This window comes from Melanotaenia boesemani, chromosome 3 (assembly GCF_017639745.1).
Source record: "Melanotaenia boesemani isolate fMelBoe1 chromosome 3, fMelBoe1.pri, whole genome shotgun sequence".
Classification (NCBI taxonomy): Eukaryota; Metazoa; Chordata; class Actinopteri; order Atheriniformes; family Melanotaeniidae; genus Melanotaenia; species Melanotaenia boesemani.
Window position 1 is genome coordinate 23749109 of NC_055684.1, and position 27845 is coordinate 23776953.

Genomic DNA, 27845 nt, shown 5'->3' on the forward strand with positions numbered 1-27845 from the left:
GTAAAAATGTAGAAATCTACATAAATTTAATTTACAGCGTAGCGTTATTGTGAACATACAAGTCACGCAATCCAAGAAAACTTCCATCAAGAATAGATTTGTGCAGCCTCAGGTATAGCTGCACTCATAAGCATCCTATGTCCTCTGTCCTCACTCCTCTCTCCGTCGGATGCTTTTAGTAATTGAAACTTCTTTCAAGATGTTGTGCTGAAATTGATTTCCAGGTCACTGACAACATGAGGAGAAAGGAGCCACAAAACATAGAAAGGAAAAGAGGTTCCATCGTTTTCCTCTCCTGTGTATCTTGTTTCCCCTCATTTATATTGATAAATTATGCAGAATATTTCACTGTAATGGAAAACTAATTGCTCTACTTCCGTGTTTGGATCTATTATAAACAACTTGACTAAGAAAAATAAGCTAAACTATTAGATGAGTATTAAATTATGTAATGTTGAGCAGTAAATATCAGTTCCCTCAGCTAGTTATTAAGTTAAACATCTACAAAAACCACTGTGATAAGTACAAGACAGTGCTGCAAGAAAATGCAACCCTAAACCACCACTTCTTAATCTGCATTCAGACTTAACTACAGTACAGCTGAGGCACTGAACCGCTTTGCCCCCGAGGCACAGTGCCAGCCGACTCTGCTTAGACTTGTCAGCAGTGTGTATAGGAAATACAATAATGTTTGGTTATAATGTGTGACTGGAGCCTTTACAGTTGTGAGGGGTTTTCTGTTGCCGAGAGAATCGCTAATGATGCTGTTATCTGGTGCTCGGAGCTTGATTAGCTAGATGGATGAGGCAGACATTGGCTGCCTGAAGTCCTCTCTCCTGTCAGTGTAGCTCTGCTTGTGCATTTGTGTGTGTGAGCCGAGAGAGAAAAGATGATGAGTTTATGGGGAAGACTAATAAAGACACACACTCTCGCACACAGAGTCTGATAAGAAAAAAAGAGGACCCCTCCTCCTCTGCAAGTACCAAACCACTACAAACCATCAATGGTGATAAAAAAAAAAAAAAGAAAAAAAAAGAAAAGCAGACTGTAGGCCCACCAACATGCTGGAAGGGGAGGAACACATGCTCAGTCTTCTTATCATCTCATCCAGCTCTTTATTTAGAATATTAATCTGCGTACTTCTGTTAGTGTGACGAGCACTTCTATGTGAAACTTGTTGAGAAAAAGAATGAATGGGACCTAAATGTACCTGTGTGCAGCAAGTCCTGACAGTCACTAAAAACTCACCACATGCAGAGGGTGTTGCATCTTTGAAACTGTCCTCAGCAAAAAAAAAATGAAGGCACTGGCCAACTGATCAGGCATTTAAAACAGTTTTCTGGCAAATGTCCTTGGCTGCATGAGTAATGCAGGTTGTCTGGCAGAAGCAAAGGTTGATGTAGCAGGAGGTAATTACAAAGCTGGATAACCTCTCAGGGAAGAGGTCAGGGTGAATGGAAGGCACAGCAAAATGAAGCAGGTGACTTTGACACAGGAAAGAACTGTTTGCAGTTCATGTGACACCTTTCGTTGGTTTTGTAACCATGATTGATATGTTATAGCCATGATTGTAGTTATCTAACCTTAAAGGTCCACTGAAGGGTTTCTTTGCAATCAAAGTTGCTTTTATATGAATTCATTTTAAGTCTATCATTTATCAGAAATCAGGCTTCATTTGATTTTGTTTCATGCTCCAAATACATACTGTTGTCCTTTGTAAGTTCAGCCTAGTCTCATAAAAGGCACAATTATGGCAGGAAATGACACATTGTCTGTCATTAGTATGGATTTTAGTCATTTTGAATATCATTTCACACTATGCACAGTAAGAGGACGACACCCTTCCCAACCATTTGGTGTGTTTATAATGGTGTAAAGTGACACGCCAAAAGTTTAAAATGTGTATAAATTACACCTAAAAAATACCAGAGGCAATGTTCTGTTTCCAAAACTATAAAACCTGTGGCTTTTTAACACCTTCTTTAAAAGTATGAAGACTGAACATAGACACTGCGTACATGCTATAGAGTTCATGAATTCATAAAAAGAAAAAAAGGTGGATAAATAACTGATGCAAAAGTGTGTGACATTCTTATTTAGGCTTTATTTACCCCAAATTGCTAGTGAATAGCTGGCTTTTTAGCAGATAAATGTTTTTTTTATACTTGCTAACCCTTCTTGAATGCTGTTGGAGGCAGCACAAAAGGCTTTAAATGTTCTTTACTGAAACATTTTGCTTGTTTGTTTTTCTTTTAACCAATCATAGTTTTCTTGTGTGGCTCTAAGCCCAGAATGCATTGATGAAGCCCTAATTAGAAGGGTAAGGTGTTTTTATTGGAGTTAATGCAAGAAAATGACTGCAATATATATTGGAAATATATTTGGTGTAGATTTTTGCAACTATTCACTGACAGACCCAGGAAGTCTTGTCTCAAAGCATCCTGTTCGTCTTGTAAAGCCCTGGCAGACAACATTTTCTTTAGTTTGGATGACGTCCAGGTACTTTTGGAGCAATTTGCTGGTAGCTGAAGCATAGTGTGAAGCATAAAATTGTTAACCTGATAACACAGGGATTTGGGGGCATGCTTCCCCATAAATGTTATTTTTCCTTTTGAGAAATCACACCTTAATGGATGACTTCTGCACAATTTATGGAAACAAATCCACATTTGTTCAGCTGGAGAGACTTAGATAAGCTTGCTATTATATGAATACATAATGATAGACATTGTCATCGCCAGCCAAGTGTCCAACCAAGCCAACATTGAAGTACTATAAAGTTTAATGTTACTCATGGCCACTATATCTTCTCCAAAATATTACATCCTCCTACAGAGTCCTGTTCAGTTTTTCTCCTTTAAGGCCAGGTTAATAAGTTTTTCTCATATGTCACTTTAGTGTTTTTATCTAAATTACTTTACCATAGTGTTTTTTCTTAAACCCAACCAAGTAGTTTTTGTTGAGGAATCTCACTAAAATGTGAAAATGAAAATGAAGCAATAAACAAACAAATGCTTACATGGATAGATAAAAAAATAAGCAAACTAAGTTTAAAATATCTAAATAAGATTAACCTTTGAATAAAATCCAGGCTTCCTGAGTGAAAGCCTTACATTGAAACTATTAATTCACCAGTAAACCACCACCATGAAACAGAGAATTTAAGGGATGCATCGAACCTTCCTTATGCAGTATTCCTTCATTAGTTTATATGGTCAGGTGCCATATTAGCATCATTGTGGGACTTCTGTCATGCTGCCAAGTTAGGGAGGCAGTCCTAAAGACAGCCCAACTATTAGAGCAAAGATCCAGCATTTCATGTTTCTGAAAATCACTAGTAAGTGTCAACTCATAATTTCCAAGCAAGTGCTTTGCTCAAACACCAAATAGTCTTTGTTTGGTTTAGAAAAAGACCACGGGTAGCTTTAACTACAGCCTTTTAAAACTTCTATTACAGTTTAAAAGTAAGAGTGGACTGGGACTTATCGATGGCTAGATGGTAGAAATGTAAAATGCTTAAATTTAAATCTGGTAGACAAACTGCTAAACACTGATCCCATCTATTTTCAACAGCTGCTGAGACAACCATTCACCCCTGTCTAGTTAATTCTTATTAGCTTGTTCTCTAACCTTTGGTCGATGGTGTTTCTTGTTTCATTTCTTCAATTCTTTCATTTGTCATTTTGTATATTGATTGTATTTCCTTCCCATTTTTTTCCCCCTCCTTATATGTATTGATCATTCTGCTTTTCTCATTCTTCTCATTTTTTTCTTTTCCTTTTGGCTCTGTTTAGCTTAAATTGCTCTTGTTTTCCACAAATAGCCTTCACAGTTTCTGTTTAGCATTGCAGTTTGTTTGTGCCTTGGTCTCTCTCTCCCGCTGCCTCTTTGTTTCCTGGCAGACAGCAGCAGATTGCTGGCTGGACAGGCCATGTGGGTGTTTGACATGCCACACAAAGCTGAGGGCCATGAACAATGTCTGGATGTACAAGCATAATTTGATACATTATTTGCTCACATGCATGCATGAGTACACAAACATATACTTACTCACATTTAAGCACCCTTTGCTTCCCATTCCCCCCATCCTACATCAGTGTCCAGTCACATAATTGAGGAGACATCCGTTAAATTAAACAAACAGACAAACAAGCAAATATGTTTATACCTGACCGGACCGACAGGCCTGGCAGAGACGAAGACATGCAGATGGAGAGCTTACAGGATCCTGAATACATGTTTGATATTATATTATATTATATTATATTATATTATATTATATTATATTATATTATATCATAATTTATTATATTATATTATATTATATTGCTTTAACAGTGGAGCCAGCAACGACTAATTGGCGAAAGTCCATTTTTTTTATTCAGCTTATATAACTAACTTATTTCATCCCCCACCAATAAAAACCACGTCATGCTTCTTCATTCCTCTCCCCCCTCTCTCTCTGTTATTTAGCCTGGTTTGCATGTGTATTCTGTACTGCAGTACAATTGACTCATAGCTAACAGAGTCAGTCATAATCACTTCTGAAGGGGCGCTGGTTTGTACCTGCAGCTGTGATTACAGTACTTGAAAGCAACAGCCAAACAGCTCAGCTCATTAAGGAGGAAAGCTGAAATGCATAAAAATGAAGCTTGAATTTTGTCAAGAACAAATTGTTTTATGCAAAGTTTAAACTGTAAAGTGTCATTGTGGAACACTGATGCATATATTTGCTTCTTATGTTCAGCAGCTTTTCTTGACAAAATTAATTGCAAAAAATTTCAGTGCATTGAGAAAAGCATCTAGAATATATATGCAAATTGTTGTGGTAAGTTTGAGGTAGACTGAATTCTGCCGGTAGTCAATGGAAGTCTCAAAATAATTGTGTTTTAAATGGTGTTTTTTTTTCTAATTACAGAAAAGGGTTTAATAGTTTTATTATATACACTGGCTGACTGAATAGCAGCACCAACCAAATTTTAAACTGTAACAATGGCGAATGAAATTCACTATATATTTTCTCACAGTGGTTGTGCCACACTGGAGCAAAAAGACATCCACATTGATTTGCTCTTCTTCACTTTTGCACACTCATACTGACAAAATGAGGCAGCTTAGTAACTCCAAGTTAGTGTGTGCATGCAAAAAAAAAAAAAAAAAGGCTTTGTTCCTAAGAGGTGTGTGTTCCACTGTGCTGGTTGTCCTTTCACACACACATGTGAATTGCATTAGCTTACTTTACAGAAAGGATGGCGATGGACAACAAAGGTACAACAGCTCTACCTGGGATGGCTAGAATTCAAAGGTCTAATCTGATAAACTAGAAAGACACTGGCTGAGGACATCGTCTAACAAGGCCAGCGATTTATCTCTTAACTTTAAAAGGAAGTGATACAGATCTGTCTTAAAATTTAATCAGCTCCTCTTTGTCCACAGTCTGACTCTCTACCAAGTTTCATGAAATGCTAAAACTGGCTGTTGCAGTATAGTGGTGAACCACAGACAGTTGATTAATGAAAAAGACGTCAGTGAAACAAACCAAAGACTGCAGAGTTAGGAACCCAGTGGTAAAAGTCCAAGAAAGTCCAGACATGCAAGCCAAACTCAGTTATCAAGCCTGTTTATGGGATGTACATTTTATGAGCATCTGAAGCTGATCAAAGTAAGCATGGAAATACTACATAAGGAGAGTCATGACTAACAAACCTAGGTATTGAGTAATCTTCACTGTGACACCAATAAATTCCAGTAGAATAAATATACCTTATAAAATTTACTCATTTTGTTAAGAGAATACTGAAAGTGTAAGTAAAGACTGAAACAATTTTATTTAAGCTTTCCCAATTGGATTTGAAAATCCAGAAGAGTAAAACAAAAGAGAGACCACAATGATTGAGTGCAGACCAGAAGAGGGAAATTCTCTTCTTTCTGATCACATAATTGATAACTAATTAATGAGGCAGGGATAAAAGTAATAATTTCTATTGAAAATAGGGTAGCAACACCATGAGGCAGCTAAGACTGACCAGCAAATAGATATCTTAGTTTGAATACTATATTTCATGAAAGATAACATTTTAATTACTCCTTCACATTCATTATAGATCAAAGAAAGAGACATGTCCTTCTGTGTTACAACAACCTGCAGAAGTGGAGCTTAATGTAACAGCTAAATGCAAATCACTGGAATTCAGTGTGACTGAAAGTCATAATAAATGTGCTAATGAACTGAAAAAGAACATGTTACATTGTGACTTGAACTACAAAAGTGTTCATCCCTGAAAAACCTGAAACAGAATGTAAGGCTCTGATAAATTTGTGTACTTTGGGATTTGGTATTGAGCTTGTTGTCATTTTGATGCTTGAAGCAGCCAGGCCTGTATGTAATGCTTGGAGGTGCAGCGGATTATTGGTGTATTCTTTCTGAGACTGCTGGTGCAGTCATAATCAAGGCTCAGAACAGCCTTGCAGGCTGTATTGTTGCTTTCTTTTAAGCAGTCAGCTTGTCTGACTGCTGGACTCAGTGGTTGAGACTGAATAATCTGGGTCACATCAAGGTTAACCAGATTTTCTGCAGCTGCCATTAATTAGTTAGCTGATGCTCCAAGCCTTCATATTGGCTGGAAATACCTATGGCTATAACATATGACCTCTTAACGACCTCTAAAGAACTGGTTAACTGACTTGTCTAACACGTTTTATGAGTTTTCTTGTTGGAGAACTAAATAATTCAAAAGAACAGACTCCCGTGCCTTCCGACATTGGTTTCAGGTCATTTGTTTTCATCTTCCCTACCTACATTTCCACTCTTATGCTACACTCCTCCAAACCATTTCTTTTCACCAATGCATGACTTTATTCTTGAAGTCCTTGAATGCTGCTTCTAATGACTTCACCTCAGAGGGAATCTCTGTCAGTCTCTCTTGGGGTTAAACGACCATTTACCCAAAGCTCCACAAGGTACTACTCTCATCAAAACCACTGTCTTTTAGTAGAATAAAATACAAACAAGTATGCATGCTAAGAACTAAACTAAAGGAGACAGATGGGCTTCTTAATGTGATATGTGCTCTGCTTCAGACACACATATGGACACAACATTCATAATGTAAGGTTTATATAAGACTTTAGTGCTAAATCATGTGGAAAATTTCGTCCTCTTACTCACACACTTGTGCTTTGGTTTAGAAACTTTGTGTGACGGATTTTTCAGCAAGTCACAGGAGATGCTGAGATGCTGACACTAATCTAAAACACTCTGCAAAATGTCTTAGTCATAACTGACAGTTTGTGTTGGCATTCACAGGGGAAGTTGTACGTGTTTGACCAGGTCTTCCCGACTAACACCACACAAGAACAAGTCTACAACGCCTGCGCCAAACAGATTGTCAAAGGTGAGCTGCATAGGTTGTTTGTCTTTTTATTTATTTATTTATTTCCAAGGTGCATAAATGACACAAAAGCTGTGAGTGAAAAAGCCTGCAGATCCTGCATTAGCATATCCTCCATAATCATGATCGCCATGTTGACTGTGTCTGTTCACACTTCAGTGATTGGTGCATGCAGCAGCAGTTTCTTACAGACAGCAGGAAACCTATTTCCGTGACACGATGCAGTCACACAGCCTACAGGTATGAGCATCCAAATGGATTAAAACGAACAGCTTAACATGGTGCCTGCTGTATATCTGAATAACAGTACCTTTTGGCAAGTGGATATTCTGACCATATATTTATTTTCACATTTTTTTCTATTCTAAACTGTTCAACACTAAGGTTATTGTTTTCAGGGGATATATATTTTGTGACCTCAACACATTCAGTATTTAATTATAATGATGATGTGGCTAAAAATAGCTGAAGGTAAAAAGAGCTCTGGATGCCAGCTTGATAAATAATAAATAAAAAAGGTTTTATTACAAGACGTGACATCTTTAACAGATCTACAGCATCTGTAAGGTTTCTAAAGCCAAATGTAGAAATCCCACTAACCATTCATACCAGTGCCCTTATATAGAGTCACAGACAAAGAGCTTTCCTAAGCTGACATCTGGAACCAGTCACGAGACTTCCATATGGAGACACATGACACTCTTTTCTATAGGGTTAATTGAATTTACCAAGCTCATGTGTTACTGTCTACTCTGAAGGCCATTGTGCTGGACCCATGTGATACATACAGAAACAGATCCTTATGCATAATTTGCTTAGCACATCTAAATGTGATTATACTACCTACATAATGATAATAATTAGACTCTACAATTACCGGGCTACGTTGGAAAGAAAAGGGATTTAATTGAGACCAAAGGCTCAAAAACTGTGAGATTTCTTTCAAGACAGACAAACTTTGAATTTTCAAAAGAGCTGTGAAAACTCAAAGTGCAGAAAAATGACCATTAAGCTGGTCAGAACCCATTCTCCTCTAGAGCAATGGTTCTCAAATTGAGCCACAACCCCCAAGATAACATACTGTACATGGATGTTAGCGACCCCCACCTCCATGCAACGATTTAGTGATTAATTGTTTGATCTATCAAATGGGTCATCTTGCAGCATCCTCTAAATGTAAGGCTGGAAAACTGTCAGAATCTTTAAAAATGAGGAGGATAAGGTGGTTTTTGGTTGTTCACCACATGACAAGGCACCTGATTGTCCAAAATCAGCTTCTCTAATGTCGATAATGGCAAATTCAAAATTTTAAAATGGCATGTGTACTAACTTTATTTATTTGTTTATTTTTTGCATTAATGTGTTAAAAAAATTAAGGTGCTAATTTCAAAGATTTATCTCTTCATTAATAGTTTAATTTTGACAGCCCTGGTAAAAATCCCAAATTTATTCATATGTTTTTTGCAATTATTTTGCGACCTCAGTTTGAGAACCACTGCTCTAGAGCCACAACACAGTCCAAAAAAAAGTGTGTTACTTTATAAAAACTTGGGCAACTGTGGAATGAAGACATGCCGCTGTTCATATTCTGTTTTGGATATTTATTGCTGCTGCTTTTTTTAACTGCTGTGACTGTTTTTACTGCTGCTGTTTTAATGTCTATTTACTGTGAAGTTAACTTGTGTATCTTACTGCTTTGTGTGAGAAAGCTGGAAATAATTTAGTTGTGGGCAACTGCGATGATAATCCTTATTCTAATCCTTAAAACTCTTGAGCCAAACCTTTTTTTTTCTTTTTGATTGCAGAAGGACTTTCTTGTAATTTATATAATGGTCTTAAGCACGTGTTCTTCAGCTTTTCTGAATGTCTTTCAAAGTTTTTCTTTGAACATGGGGTGCATTTTTATTCATTTTCAGTCCAGTTCTTGTACATGGCCATTTTCTGAGAATCATGTTTTTTTGTTTTCTAAGCCACTTAACACTGACCTATGAATCATGCGAGTATTAAAAGGTCACCTAATTCAAGGGACGAGCCAGTGTTGTGTCTACACATAAACTATTTTTTAATTTGATCCCTAGGCATTTTGTTACTATCAGCATTTTGCAAATAAGCATGATTTCTTCCCATTTCTTTAGCTGCTATCTCTGAAAAATGCCAAAGATATTACAGTTTGACAAAAATACAATTTGATTGTTTCCCTGAGGTTTTTGGCATGGGGGTGATGGGGAGGATTAAATTAGGAGAGGATAAAATTAACTTGACCTTCTTGGGAAGGCGGGGATAGGGAAAACACTGAATTGTATGTCTGTGCCAGTCGTTAATTTTGTTTCACCAGCTCTTTGCTGAAAACATGGCATACCTCATTGTGTTGGTTTGCAGTATATCATTAAAATTTTGACAAAAGTGGACAACAGGAGTGGCAGGCCTGAAAACTATCTCATGATGAAGAATATCTCAAATGATGTCCTTGAGAAATAGGGGGAAAAACACAATAAAACACATGAAAATGCATCTGATTCTTGAGCTGATCCATCTAATAGTGACTGAAGCCTCATTAGATACGATCGGAAGGGTGGTTGTCAATAAGCCATTTCTTCCTATTTACCTAAACTCAGAGAAAATGTTGTTGTAAGAGATTACAAAAGAACTGGACTGATAATTAGTAACAACTGGTCTTATGGAGTAATGATGTCTCCCCAGAGCCCAGACCTCAACATTACTAAAGCAATATAGGATCATCTTGCAGAAGAAAAGGCAGCCAACATCCAAAGAAGAGCTTTGGAAAGCCCTTCAGGAAACCTGAAGTTGAGGACCACTTAAAGAAAGGACAAGCAAGCTTGGGTTCAGTTTAGGTTGTGTTGAAGAATAAAGTTAGCCAAACCAAATGCTGACTTTCAAACTCATTAGAATTTTACTTTCTCTCACTTTTTCCTCATATTAGATTGTATTTCAATTTATGTTTGCACATTTCAATAATACTCTGTGTATGTTTCCCTTTTTTTTTTGGCAAAAATGCACAAAATTTACACAGAAACATTAAGCCTAAGTCATGACTCTGGTGGAAAAACCTTTCAAAGGCTTCATGGATCAGTGAAAAGGGGGTAGATTTTTTATAGATCAGGGGCAGGGACCTGTGGTGGGTCACTAATGGATGCGTAGCACCACTTAAGTCTAATGTCAGCAGGGCAAAAGAAGGTTTGTACATTTTTCCAGTCGAAGATGGCCTGAAAATCTTCCCCCAAACTTGCTGTAAGACACTTAAAACAAGAAGCCTGAAGCATGTAATAAAGCCATTCCCTTTATGGAGAACTCTATCACATGGACTCTAGCTAGCAGCTAGCTTGATTAGCCAGCAAAGGCCTAAAAAATGACAAAATATGAATATTTTTCTATTCTTCACTTAACCTAAATTCTACTGGTAAGCTATGGGTCTTCTAATTGTGTACTCTAATACTTACCTACAATAAGTATTAATGGGCTACTTAAAACGATAATTTTCCCGTGTTAAACATTGAAGTTTGGAAACATCCTGAACTGCTGCAAGCATTGTATTTGCTCACCAATGAAATTAATCCCAGGAAAAGCACAACTTGCTTGATAATTGTGCATGCACCATGAACCGAATAAGACTTAGATCAAACAAAGCCTTAAGCCCCAAATCTTTTTACCTTTTCCACCTCTCTACATATTTGTAATCTTTTCTCTTGTTATTGGGATCTTGCTTTCTTCTATCTTCAAAGCATAGAGCTCTGGTGAGCTAGATGCAGCATGAAAAAGATTGATTTAGTGGGCGATATTACTTATAGAGTGTGAGATTACCACGTTGGCTTAGAAAGGAAGAAATAAAAAGCTGAGATGGGCTGCAGCACAAGGTTGGAAAATCCCATAGGATCATTCTGACTATCTGTTTCTCCCTTTTAGACTCTCTTTCTCCCTGCTTCATTGTCTTCCTCACACTTTTGTTCTGCCTCTTCACCTGTTTTCCTCTGTGATGCAGTTGTCTCCTTCTGTCTTTATATCTTTTCAAAGACACATGCTTCAAATCTTTGCTTTTTTTTTCATCGCTCTCTGCTTTGGTCCCATTTTGACCAGCGTGAAAGCTGAAAAGGGTTGAGCTGAGGGATATGCGATCAAGCAGGAGAGGAGGGGAGGAACAGGGTTTTGCGTGGTTTCAGCTCAGAGCCTTCGTGATTAGTCTGCAGTCAGCTCACCTGTGGCAGCTGGCCTTTCAGGTTGATGTTTTTCTTTACCCATGCTTGATTTTTACTGCAGGAGTTTATTGGCCTGTGTCAGCAATATGACATTCAACAACGGGGTTTTTTATTACCTCAGCCAGTGAAGTGGTGTTGTTTTTGCCATTTATCTAAATGAATACAGAGAATAATGAATCTATACAAGCTAGCCAGCTCTCCTGGTGTGGAGTGACTCCTGGTGACAACAGCTTCAGGTAGTTGTTGTTTACCTGTGTGCAGCCAGAGAGGCCTTTCAGAACCTTACTCGAGCTTAAACACCTTGTGCTTCTCAGTACACACAGTTTTTAAGAGTCAGATTTGCGCAAAGGTCAAAGACTTTTGTCTTTTTCTGAGTATTTCCTGTCTTTTTGTTTACACTCCAGTTTGGATTAAATCTGTGATATTTCACTTTATTTTCTCTCTTTCTTTTTTTTTTTTTTTTTGTTTTACTAAAACAATTTTCTTCTTCCACCTCATTTTAGATGTGCTGGGTGGATATAATGGGACTATCTTTGCCTATGGGCAGACCTCCTCGGGAAAAACACACACTATGGAGGTAGAGTATTGCTAAATAATTCAAAAGCCAGACCTTCTGTCGTGGAACACACATACACACAAGCACACATGTGGTTTTCTTCTTTTTTTTTTTTTATGTCCGCCTCTGCCCGCCATGACAGTATATCCACCTCCATCACAGCCATCACTCCTTATCTCTCACTCCCAGCCTTATGTAGGAACTCACTTCCTTTACACATATCTCTGAGAAACAACCCTGCTCCCTTTTCTAGTCAAAAACCTCTACGCTCTCCTTTCTCTTACTGTAGTCGCTGCCTAATTTGTCCGGGGATTTGCATTTATCCTACTTTTCACTCACATGTTTGTGTTATTCTTCCTTCAGGGAAACCTTCATGATTCCCAGGAAATGGGAATCATACCCCGAATAGCAGAGGACATTTTTGAACATATATTTGCCATGGATGAGAACCTAGAATTCCACATAAAGGTTAGTTTTTACTTTTATGAATGCCCGTTTATGTGTGTATTTGTAACTTCATGCAGTTGGGACACAAATACTGGACAATCCATGCCCAGTTTATCTCATGCACACCATAATATATTCAGTGGGGATTCTACTTGAACCACTGATTTAATCCTAACAAACATCAATAAATCATCATATATAAACCTGTATTATCCTACTGTATTTTCTCTTGTAAGCCACAGTCTTAAAACAGAGGATAATGGTAATACGTCACTGGTTGGAGGACAGATTACTGCAACATCATTAAGGATTTTCTATTTGTACAATGAGCAGCTATTTCATGTTTCACATTCATCTGTAATAGATGCTTTGTTTGTCAACTACGGGGGGAAAAAAACATCAGCTGTCCCATGTATGTTTTTTTTTTTTGCAGGTCTCCTATTTTGAGATCTACTTGGATAAAATCCGGGACCTGCTGGATGGTATGCTTATGCTCTGAAGCTGTAAAAGCATAGCCTACGTTTGAGAACACTACACAGATTTTTGCTGTACAGCTGGGAATTTAAAGCCTCACAGTTACGCTCAAAAGAATCCGGGGCCATATGTTAGACAAGCTGCAGACACGACTCAGTGCTTTGGTCTTTATCTGTTTTTTTTTTCTATTTTTATCTGTTTTTAAATGCACATTTAAGTTTATATTTTCTGAAACTAGACTCTCTAATATTTATTTAATGTGCAAAAATGGGCTATCAAAAGCACAATATTAATTCTAACATCATTTTCTGTTTGTCACTATAACACTGTAATTTGATTAATTTTAAACAAAACAAAACATGTTTCTGTAATTTTATACCATAATTTATGTTTTTTCTAATGGCTACAGACAGTAAATTTTTGTGTTTTTTTTCTGTTTTCTGTATTTATCTTTTTTTTATACAGAACACACAAATGCAGCACAACACACTGAAACAAACACAACACAAACTTAATGAAAAATATAGCCAGTGTAAAATGATAGAGAGGTCTGGATAGAAAGCAGTGCACAACAACCCCATGATTACATCTTTAATGGAGCCAGAGACAGTAGTAAAAGCCCCCACATGTATGCAGGAGACTTTGCAGAGTCTAAAGAACATTTAAGCTATGAAGCTAAGAGTCGACAACAAGCGAGATGAATCGAAGCAGCAAAAAGAACAACACCCTGAGGAGGGATTTGTGAGAAAAAAATGACTATGTTTACAAAACAAACACAGGGACACACGTGCACACACACACACGCACACACACACACACACACACACAACGTCTTCAAGGAAAAAGCAGTCTCCACAATTCTTTGAAATTATCATATACATGACGACACTGTCAAATGTGAAATGGCTAATGTTGGATTTTGCCATTATTATCAAAAATTTATATTTTGCTCATTGACATTAGCAGGGACGTGTTATTAACTTCTCATTAACTTTGTCAAAAATATCTTTATTAAAAACAAAAACATGTACCCTCCAATGTTTTTCTTTCCCATTGCGGAAATGGAGGCTGAGTCAGAAACATAAAGGGGACCTTGTCAGGTCACATTAAAGTTGTGCTGAAACATGCAGATGCTCATTTACTAATGCATACACACAATGCTTTGAGTAAAACTATGTCTTCTCTCCTTATTTTTTGTCATGTCACAGTGACAAAAACCAACCTGTCAGTGCATGAAGACAAACACAGAGTTCCTTATGTGAAGGTGAGTCACCTTCAGACATGATTTGGTTTGGCAGCAAATTCTAATCTTGCTTTTTTTACAGTGTTGTTTTTGTCATAATTTAAGTTAAAAGGATGAGCCAACCAAACGTGCTATAAGTAAAGCGGCCATAGAGCTAACACACTTCCACTTTACACCTGTGCCCCATTTTATCTTTAAACATTAATCACCAAATTCAAAAACAGATCAGGTGAATGTAGTACTGTTAGAAATTAACATTTGTACATTTCCTTGTTTTTTGCCTAAATGAAACTAAACCCTTTGCGTCTAACATTTTCTTTTTTCACCATATTCTTTAAGAGGTTGAAGTGCTACTGCATTTCCAGATCTGTGTATCTGTTATTTTTCAAAGATAGGAATTTGGTAAATCATTGCACACCTCCTTTAAGAATATTTCACAAATCACTTCAGTGCATTGTAATCACAAGATTAGCACTTTGATCCTAATGTTGGCTTCTCCTACCAGCATCTAATGGGTTTCATTTTTGCCCCCTGGCACCATTAAATTGCAACATGCTGGAAATGACACTTATCCACTCTCTGTTGCAGATGAGAAGATTGACAACACTCTTATGTGTGTATTTTTTATATTACAGCTATAATGACCAGTGTGTTAGCTAGGTCTAGCGACCAGTATATTTAAATCTCTCTAATGTACTGTATTATTATAACCTTTTATCTTCATATTTATATACCTTGAGGTGAAGACAGTTTTTGCCAGTTGGTTAAAAACCATGTAACAACCAGTCATAGGGGAACCACCAACCCTAAGAAAAAGTGAAATGTACTTTTTACACCTTTATCATTGCAGAAACTGCATATAGTGTTGCTATTTGAATAGTGTTTTGACACATTCACAACAGCTGTTTCTTTTGTTTTTCACCATGTGGCTGTTGCCTTATAGTATCAAACAGCATAAAGACTGTTATCAATCCTCTCATTTATGCTTTTTGTGAGGTTATGCCGAACTAAATGAGCAATCAACAAATATGACATTATATGCTTTATAATTTAAGGGTGCCGATCCTTAAAGCTGCAAGCTTAGTTCATGTGCATATATGTACACATTTGCATGTGTAAACAGAGCTGTATTTGAGCAGGCATGATTGTATGTAGATTGGTATACATAACTGAAAACAGGTGTGCTAAAGGCATCATTCACTTATACAACACAATGCTCTTTGTGAAGTTTGTATTATCTTCTTGACAACTTTAAATGAATGTGTGCACGTGGGTTTGTTTTATTAAGGGCTGCACAGAACGCTTCGTTACCAGTCCTGAGGAAGTGATGGATGTGATAGATGAGGGGAAGGCCAACCGTCACGTAGCTGTCACCAGTGAGTCACATTGCTGATCTTCCTGATGATCTGATGCTTTCATTGTCAGGCACTTCATGTCAGATTGTTTTTCACAGTTTAACAATAAGGTGAGATGGGAGGAATGAATGGTGAAGAGCAAAGTAAAGATTACATTTTATATGTCTATAGGAAACAGTGTATTGAATGAAATTTTGAGTGAAGACTTCTCTGTTTGCCTCTTCTCCCCTTACTCATTCTTTTTTCTCTCTAGACATGAATGAGCACAGCTCCCGCAGTCACAGCATCTTCCTGATAAACATCAAACAAGAAAATGTGGAGACAGAGCAGAAGCTGAGTGGGAAACTGTACCTAGTAGACTTAGCTGGTAGCGAAAAGGTAGGAAGAATGGGGATTTTTCTTTGAAAACGTTAAAGTGTGCTTTTTGGTACTATCAACTCACAATATTTAATCTTGATTGGAGTTTTTAACTCTGGGACCAGATGCCTTTTCAAAGAAATGTTTTGTTCAGACATCAAAGTAGTAGATAAACAATGCAGAATCCCCCTAACCTTATTCTTTTTCGCTTTCTGCAACTCAATGAAGTGGATGGGTTATTTTTTATTTAGCTATTTTTTTCATTCCATTTTTTATTTATTGTTTTTATTGAATTTTGTGTTAGAAATAACATAATTTAGAGAGTAAGAATTGAGGTCTTATTTTTGGGGTTTAATTGGTTACTGATTCAATACCAGCTCATTTTTAGGTTAGTTTCATTGACCAGTTCTGTGTCAAAACCATCAGAGTTGATGTCTTACTACAGTATTACCGAATAGTATTGAATAGTACAACACAGGCCACCACTAAAAACTAATGTTACCCAAATTTCTTCAAAATGAATTACTTTTTAAAAAGAAATGGTCAGAATATGACCATGCACAAAACCAGAATGTTTCTAATAATTATATACACAGTGTGTTTGGATTTGCATGTATTCACACTTAACTACTGTAATATGTTAGATCTTAATTGTAGCATAAACATTTTGTATAAAATATGCATTTATCGATGGTGTTTATCTCAACTGGTTAAGCAGTCAGCATATACAGAAAAACAGCTCCTTCAGCCAGCCTGGGCATTCTCGCCCATGGCTTTATTCTTTCAACTTGTCCTGTCCAGCATTGTAGCAAACAGAATAATGGTCTGGTTGCTATGTTGTGCCGAACAAATTTGCTTTGCCAAGGGTAGGTTTATGGGTATAAGGCTCTGCTTGATAATCTGATTCATTTATTTATTTATTAACTTTTAATTGAGGAATCTATGTAATCTTGCTGGACCTGACCGGAGGGGACAGAAAAAGGAGGAAGACAGCAAAAAGAAGGAAAAAGGAAAGAAGAATGAAGAAATAACAGACAAAAGCACAAGAGATAGAAGGCAATGACCCTTCAATCCAAACTATCACCAGACAACCAACTGCTACGCTTGTACAAAAACACCAGAGAATTTCCTGCAGCTTTTACAATCCCGGAGCCTGAACCCAAGCCACCCCTTCACGAAGACAGCCCAGGACCCAGAGGAGAGCCCCAGCCAGAGCCCCCCGTGGCCAGGCACCAGCCATCCAGGGCTGCCAGAGTGAAGGACCCAGGGCCCAAAGAGCCCAGAGGCCAATGTTCCAGCTGCACACCCCAGGAACCAGGGCACCATCGACCACTCCCCCCCGCCCAGGGCTTTTTGCTTAATGTTGTTCTCTGCTATCTCCAACCCTGTTACTATCAACCAAAGACCACATAGAGACAAAGAAAAACACTGTATTAAATTATTTAGAACCAAATTGAAAAAGTTAACCAAGATGCTTTGAAAATACATCGAAATGATAAAGAGAAGAAGTGCAAAAAGCACCTACAAATATTCTGATTTTATTTCAATATCTTTTTACAACAGAACAAAATCAATAAAGATCAACTGAATTAATGTTAGTGACATCAGTGCCCATGCTGAAATAAACAACTAAATAGATGATGGTAGTTAAAATCCATGTGGATGAAATACTTTAACCTATAAACAAATGATATTTTAATTTCCTAAATTTGCTCTAAACTGTGAACGACTCATCAAATCTCAAACTTTGTACACTGTGCTCATAAAAATACCCATGAGGTAGAAAGCAACAAATAGTCAATTTTAACAGCTTATTTAACTATTTATTTAGCCTCAACTGATTGAGACAGTAATAAAAAAACTTAAATTGCTTAAGTAACTTTATAATACTTATGAAGTTACTTAAGAATTTGAGTTCGTCAGCACTTGACTTGATGCCCATGATGGTGCCCAAAGCTACCATCTCTGTAGTCACTTAGAAAGACCAACACTGGTGATGATGAAAAAATAAATAAACTCATACATTTTGGAATAATTTAATCCAAGTTAACATCAAATGATAGAGAGCAAAAAAGGAAAAAAAGAAAAACCATCATTTTCCTTTGTCAAGGCTCTTTTGGGTGAAATCTGAGTGTTCTGAGCCCATCCATAAAGCAGTCTAAAGCCCGGATATAAGTCATACTCTGAAGTGCGCATGTGAAATACATTAGAAATACTACTAAACTAAACATAGCCCATTGCTCCTGGATAAAGCCTTGAGTCGACAGCACTAATGCAAAATATGGAGCATTATGTGGTAAGAGTCTAAGAGTAGCAAAGAGCTGTATAGTCTGGACCGATGCTGATGGCTGCTCTTTTGAGCTAATAAGTGCTGATGCTGCATCTGTAAGTTGTCTTGGTCATCCCTGGAGGACAGTGAAGAAGAGGTTCTGCTCCAGCAGCTTAAGCATCAGTATAAAATATTATCAACTAAACTGAATGGGAAACTGATGCAACCTCCACAGGGTTTTGATGGGAAATTTGCTTTCCTTAAGCTTCATGTTATCTTGTTATATATTATTGTATCCCACAGCCAATATGACACTGTACCTCTTTCCTTTCACATAAAGATTGAATACCATGTCAAATACAAGCTATATGATCATTTTCTTGATTTTAAGACTTCAGTTATTTTTTTCTTTGATTAAATGTGTTTGCGTGGTAACTTTCCATATATATACTGAACTGCATACTGCCTGTTTTGCAAATGTGTTTATCTTGCTCAACTAACCAGCTGCTCTTTGTAGTAATTCATCATAAACAATAACTACCACATAATCGCTGTCTACCATTGTGCCCCATGAATTTACAGCTACAAATTGGTTTCTTGGGATCAATAAATGGTAGTATTAGCAGGAAAATAAACATGGCTCCACCATTTATGATCAAATAATCAATCGAGTAATTAAACTTAATCTATATACCTTCAAGCTACTGAAAAAATGCAGGGGTTAGAAAATTGATTTGGGTACTAATCTAAAGGCAAAACAATGGTCAAAGCAGTTGAGTTAAAAAGGAAAAGATCATCATAACATTTGATTAAATGAGAAGTTTATAGTTACAGAGTGAAAGTATAAAACTATAATGCACTATTGAAAAGTGTATTATAGTATGGTAGTTTTTAGCTGGCTTGCAGCATATTGTTTCTGTTCTGCTTTCCAGGAAAGCTGAAAGAAAAGAACCAGAGGATTTGAAGGACCTTTATAAGCCTTAATTATTTCTGAGAGGCAGTCTGGTGCAGGGCCATTTTGTAGTGCCTTAAAAACTAATAAAAGAATTCCATAAGCAGAATAATCCAGGTAATCTGAAGAGTTTTAAGTAGGCATAATGAATGCCTTTGTTTTGTCTTAAGCACTCATCAAGCTGATTTATTAAAATCTCCTCTCCAGACAGGAAGCTTTACAGTAGTCCTCTCTGCTCATTATTGAGTCCCATGCTGCTCAGAGAGACAAATTGTCTCTCTTTGGAGATGTTCCTCTTCACATGAGCCTCGAAGTGACAGTCACAATCAGAAATCACTCCTGGATAATGTACTTTATGAACTAATTCCTGTATATATGTGTATGTGTATCTGTGTCAGGTCAGTAAGACAGGTGCAGAGGGAGCGGTGCTGGATGAGGCCAAGAACATCAACAAGTCTCTGTCAGCCCTGGGGAACGTCATTTCAGCTTTGGCTGAAGGAACGGTATGGTGGAAAATGTTACACAGTCCTTTTAATCTGTCAGCAGCTTCCAACTTGTCTTTCTGATTGTTTGTTTATATCTCATGATTGTCACTGAAACAATATCTGCTCTGGCTGGTGTGAATTAGCTGCAAGTGTTAGCTTAGAACAACTTAAATGCAGAATTAGCTCAGCTGACTCAAACAGTACTATGAATTACACAGTATCATAGCGGATAACATAATTCCTACGCTAAAGGAGTAACCCATTTCATTGTTAATCTCATTTTATTTCTTTGCAAAAGTTAAGCTGGATTTATTTTTCAATATCAGATGGATGCAACTTTACCATTTCCTTAGCCTGACATGCAAAAAATGTAGCTGTATATTGCGATGATGCAGACCACAACAGCTGTGACTGATTCCTTTGGCTTTTACAAAATATAGTGATTTGCACAATATGAAACCCACTGTGGAACTAAAATGTAGGGTAGTAATGAGCTGTAAGTAAATCTATTAACCTCTGCTTTCATCTTTCATTATTGTCATTACATGTTTCGTTAATTTTCTGTGTAGTCTGTGTGTAAATTGCAGATTTGAGTTTTGTATCCATAAAACTATTTCCTTCTTTTAAAACGTTTCAGTTAGATGACAAATATGAGAAGGGCATCCATGTAAATCATTTTAATGCCAAGAAAAAGGCTTTTTCTTCTTTACCTTCAATGCTCATCAGACTCGATGGGGAAAATTGTATATATGTTGCATTCTGCCTGAAAGGTCAAAGTTAAACTTGGTTTGGGGCTTTGAGGCTGCTGGTGTGGGTCATGACTGACAGCTGATAGCTCACTGAGCTGTTTTATTATTTCTGTGGTGTGCAAGGTATGTTTTCATGACTAAACACTGACATCCTAATTAAAAAGAATCTAGTGTTTAAGCTGAATTTTTGCACAATATAAGCACAGTTCTCATTTTAAAAGCTCTGCTAATCTGTTCAGAGACTTCGCATCCTCTCCTTGAATATCTTTTTTCCTTTTTATCTTGCAGTAGTTTCATCGAAAATAATCACTGTTCAACATTAACTTGCTTTCTTACATATAATCAGTTCAGTCAGTAAATAGGGTCCTTTATCAACTGTAGGCTGTAGTTTTGTGTAGGTCAGCGTAATTGTGAGATGTGATGAGTGGATAAATGTGTCAGCCCAAACCATGTGTATTTGGGATATCCAAACCTAACTACTTGTTTTAACTCCTGACTATTGGTATTCACAAGTGAAAGGAAACTGGAAAAGTGAAGAGACTGTTAAAAACTTTGCTGGTATCATACTTTTGGTCTCCAGCATGGGAATCAGCTGTTTAATGCCTACCTTTTCCTAATAAGCATCCAAAATAACAGTGTGTTGTAGAAGAAATTACCAAGAGTCTGGGATGAGTAAAAGTATATAAGGTTTATTACAGGAGAAGTATAAAATACAGGCAACACTTGCAAGTTCGAGAGCTGTCTTGCTGACCCCAGAAGCCGACAAGAGGACTCTGCCTTGCTGCATTTTAGGAATCAGTTTTATTCAAGCTGACCCCAGCTGAAGGCCAGTCTCTAAACTGATAAAAAGGAGAAGAGAGACTAGAATTGTCTCGCCCAAACAGGTTGCTATTTTCTAAACAACTGTTTGTTTCTAGCAGCTGCCCATCAGTCTCAACTTTTCCCCATATCACGAGTCTGAAAGAAAAGTGGTCAGCCTGAACTCACACAAGAACCCAAAGGGAGAATAATAACTTCAATGTTCTATATAAGGAAAATACACATTATGAAATGTAATTGAGGGTAATGAATGAATAAATGTATTATATGGATAAAAGAATGATTACACTTGTGATTGTTGTATGAGTAAATATGATCGATTACCATATGCATTAAAATTACTTCCACAAGTGTCAAAAATGTGCATGCAGTAAGATGTAGACATATTGTAATATTGTGCATGAACGTAACCACCTAGAAAGAATGTTGTGAGATGGTGAATGTGTGCTTCATCACACATCGGGATGCTGAAGCTGCAGCCCCATTTAAGTATAAGGAATTAAGTCAGAAAATGGGGTCATTGAACAATTTCTTAGCCTTTTTTATTCAGCTGCAAAGTTGTCTTGTAGATGAATGTAACTGTTTCACTTGTGTTGTGTTTCATTATTTATTTTCTGTTTCCAAAAAATTATGGAGCCATAGTTTACCTCTACTGGCAATAGGGGATTTTTGAATCTTCCCACACTGACCTTTGTCTTTTTGCAGCAGGGTTAGATAAAACCTACTGTGACATATAAGTTGATTTTCTGTCCCACTCATCCATAATTCCCAGTGGTGCTACAACTGGTAATCTGATCCATTCGACCCACTCTGTGGTCCTTCTGAGCCCCATCTTTGTAATGAGAGCAATCACCATCTCTTATTATGTAACTGATGGCTCAGGAAACTCCTCATAAACCTAATGGGAAAGCTGACAGACTGTGAATGGCTCACCAGTCTTTTAGAAATACACTAGTATTCATTTGTTATTCACAGAGCAAGGACACGGTCTTTAAGAATGCATTCCAGAGGTTGAAATGGTAATACCGTGAATGATGCGATAGAAAAAAGAGGAATGCTCTTTTTCTTTGCTCTACTGCTGATGCTAAATGACACATATTTCAAAGAAAAGCATACTGGTGCAGCAATTCAGAAGGTCTTTGAGCTTTTTAATCCATGTCTCTGTCTTTTCCCTGCTTTTATTGCAATCTTAGATTCCCTTTTTTCTGTCCTTTCTTTATCCCTATGTAGAAATCCCATGTGCCATATCGAGACAGCAAAATGACTCGCATCCTTCAGGACTCACTGGGCGGGAACTGCCGCACCACCATGTTTATCTGTTGCTCTCCCTCTAGCTACAACGATGCAGAAACCAAATCCACCCTGATGTTTGGCCAACGGTAACATGCATCTGCGCTGTACAGCACAACAACACACATCCCTGTATCTGTCAGCTGCTAATGCAGGTTCACACATTACTGAATGATCAGCTTTGCTTTTAAAGACCACAACAGAGGCAGACTTTTTGCTCTTTTCCAGCTTTTGCTTGTTCCTGCTCAGAGAAAGTCACAGGTAGAAAAGAAGGCTGGTTATGCATCTCCACCCTTTACCTCTTAATGTCAACAGAATATGACCGAAGAGGTAGATTAAATTAAAAAAAATGTTTCACAGACTAAAGGAAATTATGTTGTTCATATTCTAATGTAAAACTTTGTTTTTAAATGATCACAACTAAAAAAAAAAATTTTATGCTTGATTAAAAAACAAACAAACAAAAAAAAAGCAACAGAATATTACAAAAGGTAATCCTATAGATTAAAGTAATTAGGTTTTTTATGTCAAAATAGATGTTTTCTGCTTAGGTTGTGAATTTAAGTACATAGTTTGCAGATGCTGTGCATTAACAAGCCTTTACCATTATGTTTAACATAAACTGTCTGCCACCTGATGTTTCTCTGCCTAAATGGTATGCTATCCAAAGCCTGATATGATGAGACAACTTTAGATAAGTCTGTTTATCTCACTAATATTGGGAATAAAAACATAGCGTTCTGTCACTGGAGTGTGAAATTAGGTGATTGCCACTGCGTATTGGGGCTATTTTGTCTTGAATGTTAATAACTCAATGACGCTACCTCTTTGTGTTATAATAAAAGAATAATCTGCATCCCATCCCTTTATAATTTTGTAGGATTGCTGTATTGTATATATATATATTTTATTTTTAAGCAGTCTGATGCATTTAACTTCTGTACCTCCCTCCCCCTACATGCACCACCAAACACAACTGGCAGAAGGCCAATCTGCATATGAATTAATGAGATGCAAGCCCATTTTCATGAGCAGCCACAACTGAAATGCTTCTGTGACAGTTTTTTCTGTTTCCTCACACTTTCTTTTTCCTCCCTTTGTTTTTATCTTGCTGTCACCCTCCTAACTTCACACCATTTCCTTCCCCTTCTGTCCTTCGCTATACCCTTCCAATTAGAGCCAAGACCATTAGAAATACTGTATCAGTGAATCTGGAGCTCACAGCAGAGCAGTGGAAGAAGAAGTATGAAAAGGAAAAGGAGAAGAACAAGGCAATGAAGGAGACTATTCAAAGGCTTGAAGCTGAGCTGAACCACTGGAGGGATGGTAATATTTACACTGATATCAAACTGATTTACAAATACTCTGAATATCATTTTCTTTTCAGTAAACTGTGAAAATGGCTGCTCAGGAACCTGTGTTTAATAGGAGAAGTTTAAAAAGTGAATTTTTTAGCCAGCCTATTGGCTGTGTGTAGTATTTATTGCTGTTGATTGGATGGACTGCAATGAAATTGGGTGCAGACAAAGAAAAAGCCTTTATCTGACTCATATACATTAGCTACCGTAAGTTTATTTTTTCCCATATATCACAGCTTGTTAGGAAGCCAGGGTCAGTGATAAAGCCCACTGAAGAGATACAATATGTCCAAGAGCATTTTCATATTCTAAATAGTGGCAGCTTGCTTTTACTGAGGCTTGAGCTTAGAGCCTTAAATGTTGAGTCATCATTGCCTTCAACTGATGATCTCCAGAGGATGAATTCTTCATAATGCTCAGATATTCCTCTTACTTCAGCTTCAGATTGACATTGTTGAGTTTGAAAGAACATCTCAAAGAAAGTAGTACGAATTGCCATTAAATTCGGTTCAATTATGAACCCATGAAGAAGGGTTATGGCAGCTAGCATCATGACAACTTTAAAACAAAATACATTCCCAACATTAGCAGTAACGATTAGCATGCTAACACTCTAACTTAAGAGTAGCGTGTGGGACACTCTGGACAAAACCACAGTTTGATCAAGTTTCTTCCTTGTCAGAATAGTGGGAATTAAAGTCTAAAATACAAATTTATGTGTTTATTTATTCTTTGTTTATAGTCCAAATATGCAAAAAACACTTTGTTCTGGCTAGAGTGACAAAACTCCATTGTCCCTTCTGAGAAAATTTACTTATTTATGTATGTAACAAATAATATCTAAATTATTGTGATATCTATTACTTGAAATACTTTCCCTTATTCTTTAGTGAGAAAATTGTTGCAGAATCTTACATAGTATTATGACATCTGCAAGATCCTAAATCATGTATGTTTAGGTAAAAAAACATGCATGAAAACAATGCAAATGATAATAATAAAATAATAAATAATAAAATAAAGGAAGGACAGCATGTGCAGGTAAAAAGCTTTTGCTGTAAACATATGACAGTCAAGAAATTATTGTCTGCAGAGAGAAACAATAGCACATCTCTCCTATTTAAATCCCTTTTTATGTATGGAAGAGAGTTGACTAACAGAAATGAAAGTTTCACCTGCCCACAGACGTGACTTTTCATTCCCCATCAGTGCAGATTTTACCTCATTTGATCTAATTTAAATACTTGTGGAGATATAAGAAGAGGGCAGCCAAACAGACTTGTTGGACGTGTGCCCAAAACACACACAGTTTGCTTTATAGCTGCCTCTATTCCACTTTTTCTGACTTTTGCACTTTGCATAAATGGATTCCCATCACATTATACTAAAAGCAGTCAATATGGCAGACTTTATGTTTTATGAATCCTTATGTTTTAATAATCCTCACAGCAACAAGGGCTCACATCACATCCACTAAGATATCACAACTCCTGACCGCTCATACACACCCACACACACACACACACACATACACAAACCTGCACACACATTTGCATTAGCGATGCACACATACACTAACATTGACACACAATTGTCTTCTTCTGTTGGACTTTTTAAATGTCAGTGCTCTCTGTGGTACTGATCATTTAATATTCAAGTCATGGATTAAATCTTGTTTGATGCTGAAGAAAACTCCCTGAGTGGTTGACCTGAATTTCAAACACATTGTAACACATCTTTATTGAACATCTATCGGTTTCTCATGATGCTTCATCCCATTCACTTACTCCATCCTTTGGTACACACACAGTCTTTCCCTGTTCTCTTGTCCTCTTTATCGCACTCCCAACTGAGTGATTTTAATTTGCTAATAGATCATTTTGACAACATCTTCGCCCACGTTTCCTTTTCACTGGTCTCATTGTTGCTGCTTACTTGAGACCAGGAACTCCCTGAGGTGAATGCTGTTGACCTCCATTTTTAGTCCATCATTGCTAAACTCGTCAGTTAAAACCAATGATACTTTAGGTGCAATAGATGCCACAGTTTTATCTTGATAATGCAACTGAATATGCATTTCTTTGCAGTCTGCAGTGGGAAGCCTCTGTAGGTGTCAATAGTGGCTGCTTTTGTTAATTAGATCACTTTTAACTAGAGAAGCACTGGCTTGCTTAGTTCGAGTAAGTGGTATGTAACAACCACATGAATACCAGCAACCATGGTTTTTCATTAGAACATTGCATTGCAACATCATGATTAACGTTACTTACTTCAGCGATCAGTGATTTAAATCTGAACAGACAGAAATCTTCCTTTAAGGGTTAGCTATGTCAAAGAAAAAACAGAAGAGCTGCTGAACTATAAAAATAACCAATGTGACATCATAAAACTTTATATAAATATCAAGCCACTTCAAGTGTACTGAATGCTCAAAGAGATAAGAGCTAATACAACCAGACAGAGGATGGACTGAGGGGCTGCATAAAGGGTCAGTATGTGAGCTGTGACACACATAAGGCAACTCTAGTGGAGTTGCAGAATAGAAATATGAAGCTAAAAATTGACACAAGAGATTCCCTCTTATATTATTAAATATAATAAAAGCTTGTTCTGTGAGTTACTTTGGATTGGAGTACAGGTTTATACTTATATGCTAGAGATAGTAGAAGATATAAAGAAAAAAATCAATTATAATACAGACACTGTGAATAAGACATATGCTCTTCAATGATAGTGTAATAATCCCAGTTTTTTGTGTCATAATAGTCTTTTAGTGCAATGTTTTTCAGTTAATTGCATTATTTGTTATATGTAGAGACCAGTCAAATGCTCCGTGATGCTGGTTGCAGAGCATCATAATTTTAAAATGTTATCAATATCAGTTAAACCTTTTTTCTGTGCGCTTCATGCCTTATTCATTTCAGCTCCATTTGATTTATGTTGTACCAGCTTCCCAGCATAAGTCATATCAGGACCTTTTATGTTGAGAGAAAGCCAAATGGTTATTTAGTGTGCAACGTTCTTGATAACAGTGTTCATTGAGGTGCAAAAAGAGCATTTATGGCACTAAGAGCACCAGACTGAATATTTAAATGTATTCAGGAGTAAGGAAAGGACATGCTGAAGATTAACCTTATAATCCCTTATTCATGCATTAATCCTATAGGTTCGGATTTTCCAGAGATAAGGGCACCTCATTAACAAGAGAAATATATATATTTTCTTTTTTCTAGGTGAGACTACTATTCTGCTGACTGAAGAATCAGAGGATGCCTTTTTGGTGCCTCCAGATTCTGAGGAGCCGGCTCTTGACTTATGCAGCCCTTGCACCCCATGCACCCCATGCACTCCATGCACCCCATGTTCCATAGCCTCCTCCATCGTTGTTCACATCTCAGAGGAGGAACGGCAGAAGTATGAAGAGGAGATCCGCAAACTTTACAAGCAGCTTGATGATAAGGTGATAAATGAATGCAGCATGAGGACCATTTCTTTAGTAGTGTAGAGCTGATTAAACACTATATCTAAGATTTGGCTCGCAGTATGCGCACATGACTGCAAATTATACAATAATGTGCATGTATTATTCATAAGGTTATGGAACAAATGTAGCAACTGCATAGAATGAATATCATTGGGGAAATAACAGCTTTTAACACATCATCCTTGGACACATTTATTATGCTCCACAGTTCTTTAATGTTTCATAATAGTGCTTTTGTTAACATTCTATCAAATATACAGAAATAGTAGCATCACTAGAGTGGCTTTATGTTTTCAGTCACTTGTGTCTGGGTGTGTGTATGTGCATGCAAGTCAATCAATCCGATGCATATATTTCTGGGTAAATATTTTGAGGTTAAGGTAGTTAAGTTTAGCTTTGAGCAGG

General features: G+C 37.1%; 1 protein-coding gene across 1 annotated transcript in view; it reads left to right on the forward strand.

The window, feature by feature from the left end:
* Positions 1–27845, forward strand: part of kif5ab (kinesin family member 5A, b) — a 65160-nt gene that overhangs the window by 11625 nt on the left and 25690 nt on the right. The window contains exons 2-12 of the mRNA XM_041979945.1: positions 7307–7394; positions 12106–12179; positions 12522–12626; positions 13039–13087; positions 14288–14343; positions 15611–15698; positions 15931–16055; positions 19654–19758; positions 22539–22687; positions 23776–23924; positions 27190–27416. Coding sequence (XP_041835879.1) covers positions 7307–7394; positions 12106–12179; positions 12522–12626; positions 13039–13087; positions 14288–14343; positions 15611–15698; positions 15931–16055; positions 19654–19758; positions 22539–22687; positions 23776–23924; positions 27190–27416 — 1215 coding nt within the window. The remainder of the gene's footprint in view (positions 1–7306; positions 7395–12105; positions 12180–12521; positions 12627–13038; positions 13088–14287; positions 14344–15610; positions 15699–15930; positions 16056–19653; positions 19759–22538; positions 22688–23775; positions 23925–27189; positions 27417–27845) is intronic.